This window comes from Dasypus novemcinctus, chromosome 26 (genome assembly GCF_030445035.2).
Source record: "Dasypus novemcinctus isolate mDasNov1 chromosome 26, mDasNov1.1.hap2, whole genome shotgun sequence".
Lineage (NCBI taxonomy): Eukaryota > Metazoa > Chordata > Mammalia > Cingulata > Dasypodidae > Dasypus > Dasypus novemcinctus.
In genome coordinates, this window is record NC_080698.1 from 57561095 (window position 1) to 57581328 (window position 20234).

The 20234-nt window shown below is 44.3% G+C and overlaps 1 protein-coding gene across 1 annotated transcript in view; it reads right to left on the bottom strand.

Annotated features, from left to right (window-relative positions):
• The window catches only part of RUVBL1 (RuvB like AAA ATPase 1), a 64974-nt gene that overhangs the window by 22105 nt on the left and 22635 nt on the right, over positions 1–20234 (bottom strand). The window contains exons 5-8 of the mRNA XM_004473416.4: positions 19231–19320; positions 18266–18415; positions 16468–16531; positions 14884–15082 (exon numbers count right to left, since the gene is read on the bottom strand). Of these exons, the coding sequence (XP_004473473.1) occupies positions 14884–15082; positions 16468–16531; positions 18266–18415; positions 19231–19320 (503 nt within the window). The remainder of the gene's footprint in view (positions 1–14883; positions 15083–16467; positions 16532–18265; positions 18416–19230; positions 19321–20234) is intronic.

The following is a 20234-nucleotide window of genomic DNA, read 5'->3' on the forward strand; positions in this document are numbered from 1 at the left end:
ATGCCTGGAGAACTGGATATTCATGTGTAGAAGAATGAAAGAGGATTACCATCTCACACCTTATACAAAGATCAACTCAAGATGGATCAAAGACCTAAATATAAGAGCTGAAGACCATAAAGACCTTGGAGAGCAGTGTAGGGAAACATCTACAGGACCTTGTAATAGGAAATGGCTTCATGAATATCACACCAAAAGCACGAGCAGCGAAAGAACAAATAGATAAATGGGACTACCTCAAAATTAAAGCCTTCTGCACCTCAAAGGAGTTTGTCAAGAAAGTAAAAAGGGAACCCACACAATGGGAGAAAATATTTGGCAACCATATATCTGATAAGAGACTTATAACTTGCATATATAAAGAACTCATAGATCTCGAAAACAAAAAGATAAACAACCCATTTAAAAAATGGGAAAAAGATTTAAACAGACACTTCTCCAAAGAAGAAATACAAATGGCTAAAAAGCACATGAAAAAATGCTCCAAATCCCTAGCTATCAGGGAAATGCAAATCAAAACTACAATGAGATACCATCTTACTCCCATAAGATTGGGAAAAACAGTAGAATACAAATGCTGGAGAGGATGTGAAGAAAGGGGAACACTCATCCATTGCTGGTGGGAATGCAGAAGGATCCAACCATTCTGGAGGACAGTTTGGCAGTTTCTCAAAAAATTATCCATAGATTTGCCATATGACCCAGCAATACCACTGCTGGGTATATACCCATCAGATCTGAAAACAAGGACACAAACCGATATATGTACACCAATGTTCATAGCAGCATTGTTCACCATCGCCAAAAGTTGGAATCAATCCAAAAGTCCATCAACAGATGAGTGGATCAATAAAATGTGGTATATACACACAATGGAATACTACTCAGCTGTAAGAACCAATACACTACAATCGCACGTGATAACATGGATGAACCTTGAGAATCTTATGTTGAGTGAAGCAACCCAGGCATTGAAGGACAAATACTATATGACCTCAATGATATGAAATAAGTTAACTGCCTCAGAGAGCTAGAGTCTGGAAAAGTGGCTTACTGGAAATCGGGGGGTGGAAGAAGGCTGTGAGTTAATGTCTGTAGGGGTGGAATCTGTGATGAGCTGGGGGTAAGTATGAGCACAAAGAAGGGACAAAATGGGGGCAAGGGGTTACCTTCGGGTGGGGTTTTCTGGGTTTGAGGGGGGCTGGGGATGGGAAGAGGGGTAATATGGTCCAAGAAATAAGTGGGAGGGAGGGGCAACATACAAACATGGGAGAGTGCCAGAAGTTCATTGAGAACTAAATGTTGAGTAAAACGTATCAAAGTATAAGTAGGAGGGTTACCTGGTTAGGACGCTCAGGGGGTATGGTCTGATGTGGGACGGACTCCGGAGGGAATAGCTGAAGGCTCATTTTGCCAAGGTGGGTTCTACCATTGGGTGGGGTGGACCCATATCCTGGGGAAGTCTAATGCCGTCGAATAGAGAGAACTATATCTCTCGTGAGAAAGGACGGCTCCCAGGGAATTAGATTGGCAGGCGTTGTGGGCCCTAAGGGGAGGGGAAAATGGACGTGCAATGGATGGAACAAAGGTAAATAAGGGGGCAAAAGAGGAGTTATGTGAGAGTACACGAGGATGAATATAAAACACCTAATATTACACCAAAAACATATAGGGGACGACAGACTAATAATGAAAACCATAAGACAAAACATAGGATAACTAAAAAATTTAGAAAACTGTACAACCTAAAGTATGGACCACATAGTAAGCACAAATGTTACCTTGTTTGAAAACTATAGTTTTGGAATCTGTACATCAGTTTCAGGAAATATGATATGAATAAGTTAAAAGATTATTGCTGTGGAAGGGAAAAGGTTTTATGGTGGATCTGGGGAAATACTGTATATTGTATATATGAATTTTGGTGATCTAAGACTCTTCTGAAGCTGACATTATGTTGGGATTCACTTTACGGGAAGTTTTGGATCACAGAGTGGTTCAACAATGGCAGCGGAGGAATACTGATATGGGATGTTATTGACAGGATATATATGGTTGACAGGGAGTTATACAGGGCATATGCCCAGGGTATATGGTAATGTCTATATATACTCATAGTGGAAACAATTAAAAACAACAGCTGGGGGGGTACTGGGCTCCTGGCCGGGGGGTCACTGTTGTGGGCCCTGGGAGAGCAGCGGCAATCCTCCAGGTGCAACGGCAAGAACCAGGAAGGAAGGAGGGCCCAACAGTGGGCTCTTGATACTAATGGCTACACTTTTGAGCCTATGCACCTGCAATAAGAACAAGGCCTAGAGTAGCATTGTGCCTGGGGGTTTCCTCCTGACAGCCTTCATGTTACTCAAATGTGGCCACTCTCACAGCCAAACTCAGCGTGTAGATGTGATGCATTCCCCCCAGCGTGGGACACGACACCCGGGGATGAGCCTCCCTGGCACCGAGGGATCACTACCACATACCAGCTGAAGAAGCAACTAGAAAATGACCTTGAATTAAAGATTCAATGCGGAACAGCAGAATATACCTGTCTACATATAATAACATGACTTCGGGAAGCGGTTTGACCTAATGTAAGGGGGAAATGGAAAGGAGAAATGAGATTATAAGGCTGTGAGTCTCTAAAAAAGAATCTGGAGGTTGTCAGAAGGAATACCCCTATGTACAACTGAACAGAGTCTAAGAGACAGATAAGGTAGATACAACCCCAGGTATTGGTTCTTTTGAGGGATAAAGAGACCCACGGGTTCTATGGTCATGGCAGAAGGGGTTCACTGCCATGACAGATGGCCCTTCTTTGGAGCTGGTGTTTCTGCGTGATGGAAATGGACTCAGAGGGAATCTCTTTTCACAAGACTTGCATGCTACTTTATTGGAATTGTAGTTGGTGCTGGGTTTAAGATATATGTAGGGGATTTGAATCTCTGGACTGATAATATGACACCCAGGCCCAGAGCCTCAACAGACTTCAGCTCCTACACTTTGATTTATTGGACTTACTCCACTCAGCTAACATGGAGTTGAAGAAGGTCAACCACCACAACATGGAGCCTAGAGTGTCTACAACTAGAAGCGGGAAGAGTGCATCCAGTACCCACGTGCAATCTAAGCCCTCATTTGACATAGGTGTGCAATGGACACAACCAATCCAATGTCCACAGAGAAAATGTGGAATGGGTGTGGGAACGGTAGCCATGGGGGCTGCTGGGTGTGGGGAACGGGAGGAAGAGATGAGATGTGGAGGCGTTTTCGGGACGTGGAGTTGTCCTGGATAGTGCTTCACGGACAATTACGGGACACTGTAGATCCCCCCAGGGCCCACTGGATGGAACGTGAGAGAGTCTGGGCTATGATGTGGACCATTGACTATGGGGTGCAGTGATGCTCAGAGATGAACTTACCAGGTGCAATGGATGCATCACGATGATGGGAGAGAGTGTTGCTGTGGGGGGAGTGGGGGGCGGGGGCGGTGGGGTTGAATGGGACCTCATATATTTTTTTTAATGTAATTAAAAATAATAATAATAAATAAATATTTAAAAAAAAAAAAAAATGAGGGCGAGGGAAACAGACTTGGCCCAGTGGTTAGGGCACCCGTCTACCACATGGGAGGTCCGCGGTTCAAACCCCGGGCCTCCTTGACCCGTGTGGAGCTGGCCCACGCGCAGTGCTGATGCGCGCAAGGAGTGCCCTGCCATGCAGGGGTGTCCCCCGCGTAGGGGAGCCCCACACGCAAGGAGTGCGCCCCGTAAGGAGAGCCGCCCAGCGTGAAAGAAAGTGTAGCCTGCCCTGGAATGGCGCCGCCCACACTTGCCATGCCACTGATGACAACAGAAGCGGACAAAGAAACAAGACGCAGCAAACAGACACAGAGTACAGACAACTGGGGGAGGGGGGGCGGGAATTAAATAAATAAATAAATCTTAAAAAAAAAAAAAGAGGACGAAATTAGAATATTCACAGATAACTAAAAAAAAAAAAAAAAAGTAACCACAAAAGACAGAGCTCGCTCACTCTGCCTGGAGGGGCCCACAACAAATCTTGGTGTATATTTTCATCCTTCACCCCCATTTCTCAGCAAGCTCTGTTTTTTCCCCATTTCCCAATAAATTCTTTTTATTGGCCTAAGAAGCTGGCATGTTCTTAATTCTTTTTTGTAACATAGCCAAAAACCTAGAGGAATCCAGCAATTCCCATCTGCATTCTTACTGGCACAAAGCACATTAAATAACACCTCACTGGCTAATATGAAGAGTATCTCACCAGTGCCCATTTACCCCTGGCCTCATAGTAAGCTCTTAAGAGGGCTGAAGAAAGCCATTTGATTTTCCAACAAGGCTCGAGGCAATTCAAAGAAGAAAGAGAAGAGGCTTCAACATATGGTGAAAACTGGATAGCCACGTGCAAAAGAATGAAACTGAACCCCTTTCTTTTTTTTTTTTTTAAAGATTTATTTATTTATTTAATTTCCCCCCCTCCCCTGGTTGTCTGTTCTCTGTGTCTATTTGCTGCGTCTTGTTTCTTTGTCCGCTTCTGTTGTCGTCAGCGGCATGGGAAGTGTGGGTGGCGCCATTTCTGGGCAGGCTGCTCTTTCCTTTTCACGCTGGGCGGCTCTCCTCACGGGCGCACTCCTTGCGCGTGGGGGCCACGCGGGGGACACCCTTGCGTGGCACGGCACTCCTTGCGTGCATCAGCGCTGCGCCTGGCCAGCTCCACACGGGTCAAGGAGGCCCGGGGTTTGAACCGCGGACCTCCCATATGGTAGACGGACGCCCTAACCACTGGGCCAAAGTCCGTTTCCCTGAACCCCTTTCTTAGACTAGCCACAAAAATTAACTCCAAATGGCTAATAGACCTAAATGTAAGAGCTAAAACTATAATACTCTTAGAAGAAAACAAAGGTGTAAATCTTCATGACCTTCAATTAGGCAATGGTTTCTTAGATGGCCGGAGGGACCTCCATCCTAGAACTGGCTCCGGTGTAGAAGGCAGCTCACCAAGGTCCCCTATGGAACACTGTGGGAAAGCACCATGCAGCTGCCTGGAGCAGGGGATTGCTGGCTGTAAGATATACAAGGCAGTGCCCAGGACGCTGAGGAAACTGCTTCCTAGGGAAGAAGGGACTTTCGGGTTGGCGTAAATGGGGGAATTCTTAGGGCCACCAGTCAAGAGGCATGTGCAGAAAAGACTGGGGCAGCCCCATGCATTAGCCCGAGCTAATCTCTGAACTCATGTACAAGCCCTGAAGGAGAGTGCTAATACAGGTCAATCCCCAAAGGCTGGGAAAGGGGTTTCCTTCTTTCCTTCTTTTTGTTACATCCTGGCACTCAAGGAAAACTCTGTCCTTATCATATCTGTTATACAGGCTTAAGGAACAGATGACTCTGAGTCTAAATGCCAGCAATGACAACTAAGTTAAGATATCAAAATGTCCAAGTTTCAACAAAACATTACAAAACACACAAAGAAACAGGAAGTTATAGCCCAGGCAAAGAGAAGATTAAAGCATTAGAAACCATTAATGCGGAAGACCAGATATGGGACACATCAAAGACTTTTAAAAAGTGGTTCAAAGAGATAAAAAGGAAAACATAGACAAAAACTAAAGGAAATCAGGAAAATGACAGATGAATACAAAGAAATGATCAATAAAGAGACAGCAATTATGAAAAGGAATCAAAGCTTAAGACCAGAGTAACAGAAATTAAAAATACACTAGAGAGTTTCAACAGCAGATTGGAGCTGCAGAAGAAAGATTCAGTAAACCTGATGATGATTGAAATCATCCATTCAACGGTGATGAACTGAGAAGGCTGCCAAAGCACACCATCTGCTGGCAGACCAAGGAAGTGCATGTGAGGAAATTAAATAAGTAAGGATGGCGTTTTTCCAGCCTTTATAACCTCCCTCCCTAAGGCTCTAGGAAGTGCGTATAGAAACCATTACTTGGTCCAGAGCCCTGTTTCCACAAATGTGTGGAAGCTAAACAATATACTCCTAAGTAATCAGTGGGTCAAAGAAGAAATTGCAAGGTGAAGTCAGTAAGTATATTGAGACAAATGAAAACAAGAACACAACTTATCAAACTTATGGGATACAGCAAAGGCAGTCCTGAGAAGGAAATTTATAGCACTAAATGCCTACATTAAGAAAAGAGAGCTAAAATTGAAGACCTAACTGAACAGGAAAAAAAAACAAACAAAAAACGGAAAAAGAAGAGCAAGCATTCCTAAAGCAAGCAGAAGAAAAGAAATAATAAAGATTAGAGCAAAAATTAATTAAATTGAGAACAAGAAAATAATAGAGAAAATCAACAAAACCAAAAGCTGGTTCTTTGAGAAGATCAATAAAATTGACAACACCTTAGCTAGGTCCAACAAAGGAAAAAGAGAGAGAAGATGCAAATAAATACGATCAGAAATCAAAGTACAGAAGTTACAACTGACTCCAAAGAAATAAAAAGGATCATAAGTGGATATTATGAGAAACTGTATACCACTAAACTAGACAACCTAGATGAAATGGACAAATTCCTAAAAATGCACAAACAACCTACACTGATGCTACAAGAAATACAAAAACTTAACAAACCAATCACATTTAAAGAGATTGAATCTGTCACCAAAAATCTCCCAGTAAAGTCCAAGACCAGATGGTTTTACAGATGAATCCTACCAAGTATTTTGAAAAGAATTAACACAAATCCTGTTTAAACTCTTCAAAAAAAATTGAAAAGGAGAGAAAATTACCCAACATTTTATGAAGCCAACATCACCTTATTATCAAAACCAGATAGACACTATAAGAAAATTAAAGACCAATCTCTCTAATGAACATAAATGCAAACATTCTCAACAAAATATTTTCAAAGAGAATCCAACAGCGTATCAAAAGACTTGTATATCACAACCAAGTAGGATTTATCCCTGATATGCAAAGATGGTTCAAGACAAATCAATCAACATAATATACCTTATTAACAAATTGAAGGGAAAAAAAAAAAGATCATCTCAATCAATGCAGAAAAGGCATTTGACAAAATCTAGCATCCTTTCCTGATAAAAACACGTCGAAAGACAGGAATAGAAGGAATTCCTCAATATGATAATAGGCATATATGAAAAACCCATAGCCAATACTGTACTCAATAGGGAAAGATTGAAAGCTTTCCCTCTAAGATCAGGAAAAAGACAAGGATGCCCACTGCCATGACTGTTACTCGATATTGTACTAGAAGTTCTAACTGGAGCAACTAGGCAAGGAAAAAAAACATTAAAGGCATGCAAACAGGAAAAGAGGAAGTAAAACTATTTGTGGATATCATGATTCTATATTTAGAAAATTTGGAAACATCTACAACAAAGCTACTTGAGCAAAGAGGCAGGATACAAGATCAACATGCAAAAATCAGTAATGTTTTTGTATACTAGTATTGAACAATCTGAAGAGGAAATCGGGAAAAATTCCATTTACAATAGCAACAAAAAGACTCAAATACTTAGGAATCAATCTAACGAAAAAGTACAGAACCTACATGCAGGAAACTACAAAACAATGCTAAAAGAAATCAATGAAGACCTAAACAAATGGAAAGACATTCTGTGTTCATGGATTGGAAGATTAAATATCATGAAGATGTCAAGCCTACCCAAACTGAATTATAAATTCAATGCAATACCAATGAAAATGCCAACAGCCTACTTTACAGAACAAAAAGGGCAATTACAAAAGTTATTTGGAAAGGAAAGTACACCTGAGTAGCTAAAGGCATTCTGAGAAAGAAGAGCGACAGCAGGAATCTCACTGCCTGGTCTTGGAACAAAGCTAAAGTGGTCAAAACAGCATGGTACTGGCATAAAGATACACGCATTGATCAAAAGAATAGAACTGAAAATCCAGATATAAACCCTCACCTCTAGGGCCAAGTGGTTTTTGACAAACCTACCAAGTCCACGATACCAGGACAAAACAGTCTCTTCAACAAATGGACCTGAGAAAACTGAATATCCATAACCAAAAGAATGAAAGAGGGCCCCTATCTCACTCCCAATATAAGAATCAACTCAAAATGGATCAAAGAACTAAATATAAAAGTCAGAACCATAAAACTACTAGAAAAAAATGTAGGAAAGCATCTTAAAGACCTTGTGATAGGTGGTGGTTTCTTGGACTTTACACCCAAAGCTCCCACAACAAAATAAAAAATAGATAAATGGGACCTCCTCAAAATTAAACACTTTTGCACCTCACAGGAATTTGTCAAAAAGGTGAAAAGACAGCTGACTCAATGGGAGAAAATATTTGGAAATCACATGTCCAATGAGTTTAATATCCATGATATAAGAAGAAATGTTACAACTCAACAATAAAAAGACAAACAATACAATTAAAAAACGGGAAAAAGACTTGAGTAGACATTTGTCCAAAGAAGAAATACAAATGCCAAAAAAACACACGAAAAAATGTTCAACATCACTCATGATTAGGGAAATGCAGATCAAAACTACAATAAGGAAGCAGCTGTGGCTCAATCAGTTGAGCTCCCATCTACCATACCGGAGACCCTGGGTTCACCTCCGGGGCCTCCTTGTGAAGGCAGGCTTGGCCACACGCCACGGAGAGTCCCGGGCCCACAGGTGCTGCAGAGAGCTGACTCAGCAAGCTGATGCAACAAAAAAAGGGAGATAAGTAAAAACACAGAAGAACGCACAGTGAATGGGCACAGAGAGCAGACAGCAAGCAAGCTGCAAGGGAGGAAGGGAAATAAAAAATAAATAAATACAGACACAGAAGAACGCACCGCGAACGGATGCAGAGAGCAGAGCTCGCAAAAAACCATGGGGGTGGGGGGGTGGGGGTAAAAAAAAACAAAAAACTACAAACTGTGAAGTATTCACATGATGGAATATTATGCAGGTGTAAGAAGAAATGAAATCATAAAGCACATGACAATATGGATGAACCTAGAAAGCATTATGTTGAGCGAAGCAAGCCAGAGACAAAAGAACAAACACTGTATGACTGTGCTACTATGAACTAAATATATTGTGCAATATATTATATGATTCCATTTGTATAAAATTTAAATATAAATCAATTTATAGGGATGCAGACTTGGCCTAATGGATAGGGCGTCCGCCTACCACATGGGAGATCCACGGTTCAAACCCCGGGCCTCCTTGACCCGTGTGGAACTGGCCCACACACAGTGCTGATGCGTGCAAGGAGAGCTGTGCCACACAGGGGTATCCCCCACGTAGGGAAGCCCCATGCACAAGGAGTGCGCCCCGTAAGGAGAGCTGCCCAGGGCGAAAGAAAGTGCAGCCTGCCCAAGAATGGTGCCACACACATGGAGAGCTGACGCAGCAAGATGACGCAACAAAGAGAGACACAGATTCCCGGTGCTGCTGATGAGGATAGAAGCAGTCACAGAAGAACACACAGCGATTGGACAGAGAACAGACAAATGGGGGGAAAGGGGTGAGAAATTTTAAAAATTATTTATTTATAAAGATAAAATTAGATTAATGGTTATGGATGGCTGGGGAAGACATGCTAAGGGATATGGAGTTTTCCTTTTTGGAATAACAAAATGGTTCTAAAATTTTTTGTGGTGATGAATGCACAGCATTGTGATTATACTAAAAGTCACTGATTATACACTTTGGATAGATTGTATTATGTGGGACTATATCTGAATAAAACTGCTTAATAAATAAATAAAAGTGCAAGAAAAGTCAGAAATAGCAGGTATGTACAGCAGGGGAAACAGATTGAGAGGTGAAGAATTTCCTTATTTGTTGTCTGTTATTATTATTGTTGAAAAAATGAAAATGGTCTAATAATGATTAAAGTGATAAATGCACACCTATGTGACTATACCAAATACCACTGATTGTACACTTTGGATGAACTGTAAGCTTTATTAACATGTACCAATAAAATTGATTTGTTTTTAAAAAGTGTAATGAGAAGTCAGTGGTTTTAGATTCATAATGTATAAACTAATTAGTGACAATAACTACATAAAGGTAGGGATAGGGAGGGGCATAGGAACATAGTTTGTGTATACTATTGAGATTAAGTTGTTAACAAAGCAAACAAGACTATTATAGATTTAGAATACTAAATTTAAACCCCATCTTAACTATAAAGAAAATAATGGGGATTATGCAAGCTCATACATAGAGAGAAAAAGTAGAGTACAAGTTGCCAGAGGCAGGGAGCAGGGGAAAGAGTGATTAATGCAAAGTGGGTATAGGGTTTGTTTGGGGAGGTGGGAAATTTTTAGTAATGGAAGGTGATGAGGGTACCAAAACATAGTGAATGTGATTAATCCCACTGAACGGTACTCTTGGGAGGGGCTACAATTGGAAAGGTTATGTTGTGTATATGTTCCCATGAAAGAAAAAGACCTAAAGAGACAATGACAATTAAAGGCAATACATGTTCCTGGATGGGATCCAAAAAAGAAGAGAAGGGTCAAAATGACATTATGGAGACATAAGAAAAAACTAGAATATAGTCTGAAAACTTTCCATCAGTATAAAAATTTCTTTAACTCGATAACTGTACTTGATATGGACACATTAAGTGAATATCCTTGTTCAAAGGCAATGTACCTGGCAGTGCTAAGTGTTCAAGAAGTATGATGTGGACAACCAACATGTAAATGTTCAAAAAATGGATTGATAAATAGATGACCAATGGAGAAATAGACAGATAGACAAATGGAACAATAGGATGAAGAAATAGATGATACAATGACACAGCAAATGTGGCAAAACGGCAAAATTGGTGGATCTTGGTATCTGGGTGATAGGGGTATGTTGGAGTTCTCTGTATGGGGTTTTTATTATTTTTGTAACCGTCCTGTAAGTTTGAAAATATTTTATAGTAAATAGTTTAAAATGGAAAAAAAAAGAAAGACACAATAACAAGTGTTGGTGGAGAGACTGGAAATCTCATACATTGCTGGTGAGAATGTAAAATGGTGTAACCACTCTGGAAAACAGCCTGGCAGATCCTTGAAAGATTAGACATAAGAGCTGGCATTTGGCCCAGCAATTGCATTCCTATGTATATACCCAAGAGAAATGAAAACATGTCCACATAAGAACTTGTATGCAAATATTTACAGCAGCATTATTCAAAAGAACCAAAAAGTGGAAACAACCCCATGTCTATCTACTGATAAATAGATAAACAAAATGTGGTTTATCCATACAACTGAATATCATTCAGCCATAGAACACAGCTGAACATGGATGAACTCTGGAAACCATCTGCTCAGTGAAAGAAGGCAGTCACAAAAGACAACTGAGTGTCTAATTCCATTTAGATGAAATGTCTAGAAAAGGCAAATCTTTAGAGCCAGAGAAGAGCTTACTGGTTGCCGGGCGTTGAGGGAGTGTTTACCTAGAAGTGGATGTGCGTGTCTGTGTGTGTGTCAGGGAGAAAGATGGAGGGGGGTGATCACCAATGGGTATGGTGTTTCTTTTTTGAGGTGATAAAAATGTCCTAAAATTGATTGTGGCGATGGGTACACAACTCTGTGAATATATGAGAAATCACTGAACTACATTCTTAAGTGAGTGATTTATATCAAATTGTATCATACATAATAATATCTCAATAAAGTTATTTCCAAAATGTGTCATTGGGGTATCTTCTGCCATAAGATGGCACTGAATCGAGACCACACCATTTCATAGGCATTGGGGCAACAAACTGACTTGTGGTGAAAAACTCCTGCAAAGACTCCTTCATCCCAGAAGGCTATTCCTCAACAGCAAAGGAAAATCTCTTTCAGAGCTGGAATCAGGACTTCAGGGTCGCGAGGGCCAAGGCCAAACCCCAGGTCTACGTGGCAGGCCAGGGAGGGCTAAGAGACCAGGTCTAAGTATCATATTCCTGCCTAGGACTTGCTGGAGTACTCCGCATTCATCATCTCTCATCCTCCACATCATTCTGCAAGAGTCTATTGCTCCCATTTACAGATGGGCACAGTACGATTCAGAGAGGTTGCATCACTGGTCTGAGGTCATGAGCTTCCAATTCACTCCAATGCCTCCAATTTTTCCACATGGGAACCACGCTAGTGCAATATGGTTTTATACAAAGGGTAGTAGACGGTGGGAAAGGACACTGATACAGAGAGCTGGTTAAGGTACTAGAAGCCAAAGAGGAGGGCACAGTAGTGCATGGAAAAGACCGCATTGCAACTGGCTGCAATGTCACAGAAACCCATCTTCAGTGGTTACATTTCCTTGATGCCAACGCCATTCCCCATCACCACTCAGAGCTCGTTCCTGACTCCCTGAATGAGAAAGACTTTGGAAGCAGTACAGGAGAGCAGGTATAGCATGGTCTTTGGAGTCAGAAGGCCCTCAGAGTTGATTCTGGCAGTAGCACTTTCTAGCCCGTGACCCGGGCAGGTCACCTGCTGCCTGAGTCTGGAGATAAGGTCGCCTACTCATATGGTTGTCCTGAGATGAAATGAGCTGACCCTCAGAGAGGGCTTTTCTGACACAAAGTAAGACCACAATTAATACGAGTTCCCTCTTCCCTTTCCTTTGGAGCCCTGAAGGTCAAATAAGGGTCTGAGTGGCAAGGAAGTTCAGCAGCGACCTGCTAAAGGTAAAGTCTAATGGGAAGTACAGCAGATGTTGCCTAGACTGTGCAAATGTCCCAGAAACACTTCACATCTACATCAAATATTGCCTTAAGTCCAGCTTCCTGGATTCAAGTTCAGCCTTGCCCTGAGCACATGACCTTGGCCACACTGCTGACCCTCTCGGGTGCCTGGTTTTCTCCTTTGAACGATGAGCACCACAGCACCTGCCTCATTAAGTCCATGTGAGAGTATCAGCATGCTCGGGACATTGTGAGACCTGGATACACACTGGATGTTATTTTTATCTTTACTGTCTTTGACCTGTTCGTTAATACTAATTTCTATGACGTTGAACTCTCACACAGGAGCTTGGTACCAAAATCCTCTTCTGGAGCACACAGCCCAGCTTTGGCTTCCTCAGCCGCCCTGTGGGAAGGGCCATCCATGCCCTGAGTGATCCCCTCTGCCTAGGGAGTTACAACCTGGCAGCACTGAGCACCCATACCCTTTACATGATCCAATCAGCCTGGATGGTGCTAAGGCAAATCTCCCAGGTCCCTGGCTGACTAGGGTTGTGTCCCCAGTGTGCAGGCTCTGAGACATCTATGTACCAAAGCCATCTTCTGGTGCACGTGTTTCCTGAGTGGGATGGGCTGAAGAGAAGGTGCCCTGAAGCTCTGAATCACCCTGCTCTGGGGCCGTGGGAGGCACCAGGCTCTGCTGGCCTCTGCGGGGCGGGGCTACTCACTGTGGAGGGAGGGGAGCCTCGTAGCAGAGCTCTCCAGCAGGGGGCACTAGCTGTCCAGGCTGAGCCCTTTCACAGCTCTGGACTGAAGCCTGGCCTGACCAGGGCAACAGGGAAGCCAGGCTCCCTGGGGACAAGGCCTGCGTGCTCAGTTTCCTGAGACCGCCTGGGTAGCCGTGCTCCAGTCAGTGCTCTGTGCCTAGGCGCTCACCAATGGCAGCCTGGACAGAGCACAAGCAGCCTTCTCTCCAAGACTCAGGGCCAGCTGGTGGGCAGCACAAGGCACCAGGTTTGTAAGAAACACTTGTGGGGATGTGGCCTTGTGGGGACAGCACTGCTACAAGTGACTCTGAGATACTGCCACATGAACTTGAGTCATGCAACTCAAATCCTAATTCCCAATAAGAGTGGTAACCTGGAGGGTAGATAGGCCTGTTGCTGCTCCTGCTGCTAAAAAAGGACCCTGCCCAGGGCCAGCAGCACCTGCTTTTGAATAACCTCACTGGAGACAAAGCTTCTCTATCTAGAGCCAACTAAATCCACTACCATTCAGAGGCACATCTAGGTCAATCAGCAGTTTGGGTTCCAAACTGACTCCTACTCTGTGCCAAGATACTCATGGACCTTGTGGTCTCTTTCCAGATTCCCTGGGCCCTCACTGCCATGAAAGGACAGCCTCAGGAGCTGCTCCTTCCTTCTTCACCATCTTCATGCCCCTAGAACTGTGCAGATAGGGCTTGGACATTCGAACAGGACCACAGAAAACCAGAAAGCTATACAAGTAATGAATATTGGCAATGTTCGTACTTGGGCTTGAAAGATGGAAGCCAGCAGAGTCCTTAGGAGAACCCCCCCCCCAGCTCTGGGCCTCTGGCCAGATAAGCACCAGGGGCGCTTTCTCCTTGCCCACACTCAAGCCTGAACATCTACCTTTTGCAAAGGCAGGCCTAAGGGGTGGGTGGAGAGTGGGTCAGGGAGGCAGACAGTGATGCTCAGAGAAGGCAGGACAGAGACAGAAAGAATACAACACTCGTTTGGTTATCTGAGCAAGTTGGATTGCCATTTAGTTTCTCATCTGAAAAATGAGGCTCATCACACCTACCTCCCAGAGCTACTGAGAGGCCAGCACCAACAGTTTAGATTTCCTGTCCTCTTGGGCTCTGGCTTTACCTTTGCAAGTGCCAACTGGATGACTAAATCTTTTCGGTTTGGGATGACTACGTCTTAACACCAAGCTGTAACCCAGAGTCCAGAGTGCTGGGAGGCACTCCTCGTCAGGTAACAGGGTGGCTGTTGCCTTGGTGGCTACACTGTAGTCAGACTGGTGTATGAACCACCTTAGAAGCCAAGCCACTTCAGCCTGACCTCCTTGAAAAATGAACATGCCCTCCCTGCATTCCCACCCCAACCTCCTAGCATGATCGGTTTATAGTGATTCCCGGAGAAAAGAATGCAGCCCAGACTGAAGGTGGCAAAGGCTCACAGCAAGCAGTGGTCACCCTACCTGATGACACAGTTGCCTCGGTTAGAAGCAAAGATAACGATGGGGGCGATGGAAGATTCCAGGGCCCGGTGCAGGTAAGTGAAGCACTCGATGTCCAACATGTGGACCTCGTCGACAAACAGCACACCAGGAACCAGCTCAGCAATGCCCTGGTCGATGTACTTGTTCACAACCTTGTTGATCTCTCCCCGAAGTTTGTCTAGGAGACAGCATGGATGGGCAGCCATGGTTAGCATGGGGTGGAGGACACACGGACCGCCACCCTCTCTCTTCTCTGAGGTGAATCTGAATTCACCGCAACCTGAGCTTGGGCAGCTGCTCTACTACAAGCCCTGTGAGCCCAGGCAGGTCGCTTCCCCCTTGCCAGGGATGGTACCATCATCTGAAAACAGGCATGATTACACTGCCCAGCACGAAATCAGCTGCCTCCGTTGAGGATGTGTTTGGTTACGATTGCAGAAGATCTTTGGATGATTCTGAATGGGAATGTCTTCATTAGGGGTGTGCACTGCCAGTCCGTCACACTCCCCACCACACCACACCATCTCACACCCGCTCGAGTTAGCTCCCTGTCTGAGCCCAGTCATGCTGGAGTTTGGGAGCCCTGGATTAAAAAAAAAAAGTTCCAGATGCAAATGTTCCTGTTCTGCACTCAATAAATGACCCCTTCTCTCAGTGCTGTATGCCACAGCTGCGGTTAATTAACTTTCAATCAAGTGCCTCAACTAAGGAAGGGAGTGCATTTAGAATCCTCGCTGGGGAAGCCTGGGAGGCATGAGAGGTTCCGTAGGAAGATCTGATCGCAGAGCTCTCGAAGGTCACAGTTCTCATTTTCCAACCCAGATCCTGGGCCATTATTAGAAAAGAGCTGCTCACAGACGGAACGTGAAACATCTTCCATCAAAGCCATGAGGCAAGGATGGCCACAAAAGGATGCATGGTCAAAACTGTGTCAAGAGACAGAAACCGCTCTTGACGACTCTGACGGACAGCCTCAGATTGCTCCATTGGCCAAAACTTTAAAGAAAACAGTTGCTTTAAAGGTTAACCAATGTTTTAAGGTGACAAAGCTGTGATTGATAATTAGAAAAAACAGGGACTTCAAAGTTGGGATGAGAAGCAGGGTAAAATAAAGGCCCACTTGGGAGCAGCGATGTTTCTAATAAGTGCTGGGAAGGTCTTGTGGTCTGCTGGGAGGAAGGCACGGTGGAACCAAGGCAGCATCATCTGCTGTGCTCAGGTGTGCTCTGGCAAGAAGTTAACCTGGCGGAGCTAAGGCCATGCAAATCCACAGTTCTGGGGCCTCAAACAGACCAGACTGTTACCGCCTCCATTTCCAGACAACAGAGGAAGGAGATCTGTGCTGTCCCGGGGGGTGGCTCACCAGGTCGGAGAGCACGCACCGTCCAAACATGACCAAAACTATCAGGAGAAGATCAAGCTCCGAACCCAGAGAAAGAAAAAACTAGCTTTGAGGCACCTCTTTGAGTTCGGGGAATTCACTCAGAGAGGCTCCCGCAGCGTATCAGCATCCAGGGCCCGCCAGCTCTGCTCCCTGCCAACAGGCCCTGCTGGTTCGCTTACCTGTGATTTCGGTCTTCTTTGGCTTCATCAACTGGCCCATCATGGAAAGAATGTCTTGTCCTCCCTGCGGAAGAGAAGACTTATAGTCAGCCCTGCTTGCCAAGGCAACTGCAAACACCCCATCACCCAAGTGAGGGTGCCAAGCCCTGTTCCACTGGTCTCAACTCAATGTGTGGGGTACATTATTCTTTAAACTTCTAGAGGACCGAGAGGACTCCCTCCAAAAGTCTGAGGAGTTCCCAGAAGCAGGAATTTGTAGAGGTGGCCCATTACTTGTAAGAATCAAACAAAATCCCTTAGTGTGAAATACAAGCTCTGTGGGACCTGCCCCAGCCTCCTCCTCTAGCTTTATCTCTTTCTACTCCCTCATTCCTTGATCCAGCCACATAGAACTACTAATCCTTCCCTGAAAACTCCCAAGTTCTTTTATGACTCGGTGCCATCTGCCAGGAATACATTCTCTTTTCAGCAAAGAATCCATTCATCCACTGAAGTTTAAGTCAGATTCCCTCTGTGGGGCCTTCTCTGACTCACTGAGCTGAGCCCCCCTCCCCTACCAATTTCCCTGCTCCTTTGAAACAACAGGCCATCAAACTAAGCTTACAGACACACCACCACCACCTGTTTTTGTGCCTCCACTCCCTAGACTGGGCTTCAGTCACGTTAGCCCACCCCTGCAGAATGGCTGGCTCTACCACAGATTTACTGCTTGCCTGCTCCTGACAGTGCGGCTGGCAAGAGGTAGAGGCTGGTGTTTTGTCATTTATTCAGCCTCTCATGACTACCTGCCGGGTACCAGGCCCTGGGACAGAGCTGTTCACTACACATTAAACAGTAAAAGGCCACCAGTGTTTACGGAGCCCCTACCATCCCTGATCCTCCAAACAGCCCTGCGAGGTAAGAACAGTTTTTGCCCTATTCACGGAGGGGGAAACTCAGAATCAAAGACTATATTCCAGAAAACTCAGAGTAGCCAATCAGCTCCTCAGTAAGAAAAGCCCAATGCCTGACTTCTGATGCCCAGTACAGCACTCTGCACACCGAAGGCCCCTTAGGAGGCCAGTGGGGACCAGCATGCCACCTACTGACGGGGCCTGTGGTCCAAGGTGAGTCGTCAGCAACCTCCTGTCCACGGCTAACCAGAAGACAAAACGCACAAGGTTTCAAGTCAAAAACCCTCCCTAAAGCCACAGTGAGGAGGGAGGCCTCTTGAAAACTGAAAATGAAATGACACTCAGAGACTTCCAGCAGGGAAAAGCTGTTTTATTTCACTGTCCCAGTAATGTCATGAAATGAGAAGGTACTTTCCCCCTGTTTAACCCATCAAGGCAAAAGTATCCATCAGAGCTTCTAACCAGTATGAGGATCAGATAAAGAGTTTCAGCTCAAAGCCAAAAAAAAGGGATTTTGCTAAGCAGGGAGAAAGGTGCAGCTTTGTCAAGCATCTGAAATCCTGCACAGGGCTGGAGGAACACTCCTGCCCTGCCTGTCATTGCAGGAGTGAGCCGCTGCTGGAGAGGAGCCATAGAGGAAGCTGGCGAGCTCAGGGCCAGAGGCTTGGCTGGGATAAGAAACAATACATGTGAAATCATCTGTGACTAGAGCATTTGAATTGCAAACAAAGGAATCCCTCCTAGCTCATGTCAATGTTAATTGCTGAACATTACAGAGAGAAAAGGATGGGTCTGCCCCAAGAAACAGTAGCAAGGCTCTGACAATTCACTTCCAAAGCTTCCGTGCACATACAAAAGGGTTCATGTGCGGAAGGGAAGAAGGGATGGAGGCATCGAGGCAGTACCTGGGGCCTCGCATTGGCCACATCCAAGTCATGCAAGGTCACATCCTGGATGATTTCTTTCTTCTTGTGCACATCCCCCTTCGGCAAGGGGACGTACTCTTCAGCTTCAAGGTCGAATTCTGTGGCATAGGTATCACACCTGCCCTGCCTCTGCAAAAACAGACAAACATGAATAATGCCTGGTTGAGTATTCACTCCCAAGTCCCCCAATGGCACAGTGCTAAGTGAGATAAAGTCTCGGTTCCCAATCGCGGGCACGAGAGCCTACCTGACAAGCTCCAAATACGCCCCACACCCCTGCTGCCAAAGAAGGACGTTATCTGCTCATCGCGGGCTCCAAAACCCCACTGAAAACACCTGATACTTTCTCCCAGAATCTTCCCCCTGCCCTCCTCTCTTTTAACTGTATGCAATTCCCGATAAAGGGCAAATCCAGTAGATTAACTGGAGACAGAGAGAGCTGTTCAAACTCTTTTGTAGGTGGGTGATTTATTGTATGATATGAAGTATTATGCTCATCCATTAAACAGTGAGGAACACTGTACAAGACACTGAAAATCAGATATAAAAAGAATGCCAACTAATGCAGCATTCCTTTCCACATGCATATATCTTGGGAAGAAAATACCAAAGAGATAAAAGGAAGATTAAATGCGCTGCACATTTCAATTTGAAAATGACTAAAGTTGTTTTGGGTTTCTCACCCTGTACTCTATTCCCCCCCCAAATAGCTCTTAGTATTTTTCTAAGACTATCAGTTTTAATCATGAGAAGGTTCAAGAATGAAGAAAGTCAAAGTTACTTAACTCTAAAGGGGTACCCACTGACCTTCCCTCAACATAGTACTAGACGCCAGCCTGTGTCCTACACATCTCGCACCTTTTGAAGGAAGCACTTTGTTTTCACCCCTGTCTCCAAAGGGCAAACGAATCAAGGACGGTGCTCCATCCCAAGGAACATATTACCTTTACAGCCCCACTGTTGGCTTCAATGTAAATCACATCTCCAGCCTCCACGCGCTCTTTCTGCAAACTTTCAAAAATGCTGGGGTCCAGCTATAAAAAACAACGGTCAATCAGAGAACTGGAACACAGGTCATAGTTATTTCTGACATCCATTGTAAGACAGCCCTACCTATTTCTATAAGAGATATGAGGTAGCTAAAGGCTACCAGGAAAGGAAGTGTGCATTTTGGGAAGTGCTGCTTTTCTCTAGATCATCCCAATGCAGACCTCACAGGAGACTGTTAAATATCTTGATATTACATGGCAGCTTCCTGCCTAAGGATTCAATATTTAGAACAAGTTTTTCTAGATTAAATTTCAAAGAGAGCTATATTAGAGAAGGTGGCTGTGGTGGAAAAAAAAATGGGACTTTGGTCCCAAACAAAATTGGAGTCCAAACTCAGGGCTAAGGGAAATAAGCCAGACACAAGAGGTGAGCATGTAGTATATCATTTCATTTATATAAAATGTCCAAAAAGGGCAGATAAAGACAGAGAGTAGTTTAGCAGTTTGGGGTTTGCGTGGGAATGGTGAGCAGCTGTAAATGGGCACAAGGTTTTGTTTGGAGGTGATAGGAAGGTTCTGAAACTACACTATAGGAAGGGCTGTACGACTCCAGAAACAGACTAAAATTCCTTGAATTCACACTTAAAATTTTATTTAAAATTATATCTTAAAAACACTGTTAAAACCAACAACCAGCCCAGGGCTCTGTCTCTTATTAGATGGTTAGATACTGATGGCCTCCTGGCAACACTCTTCAGAGTCCTGGAACAAGGGTTGGCAAGCAACTAAGGCAGGGCCTGGGATGAGGGAAGCTGAGAAACGAGGCAATTGTTACTAACTGTATTCTCCTGGCTAGGATTCCTTAGCCTCTTTCAGCCTGCAGTACACGGATGGCTACTGAAATATCCTTCACGTATTTGAGCTCCTTCTATCTAACTGTCTCATGCATAGGCTGAAAA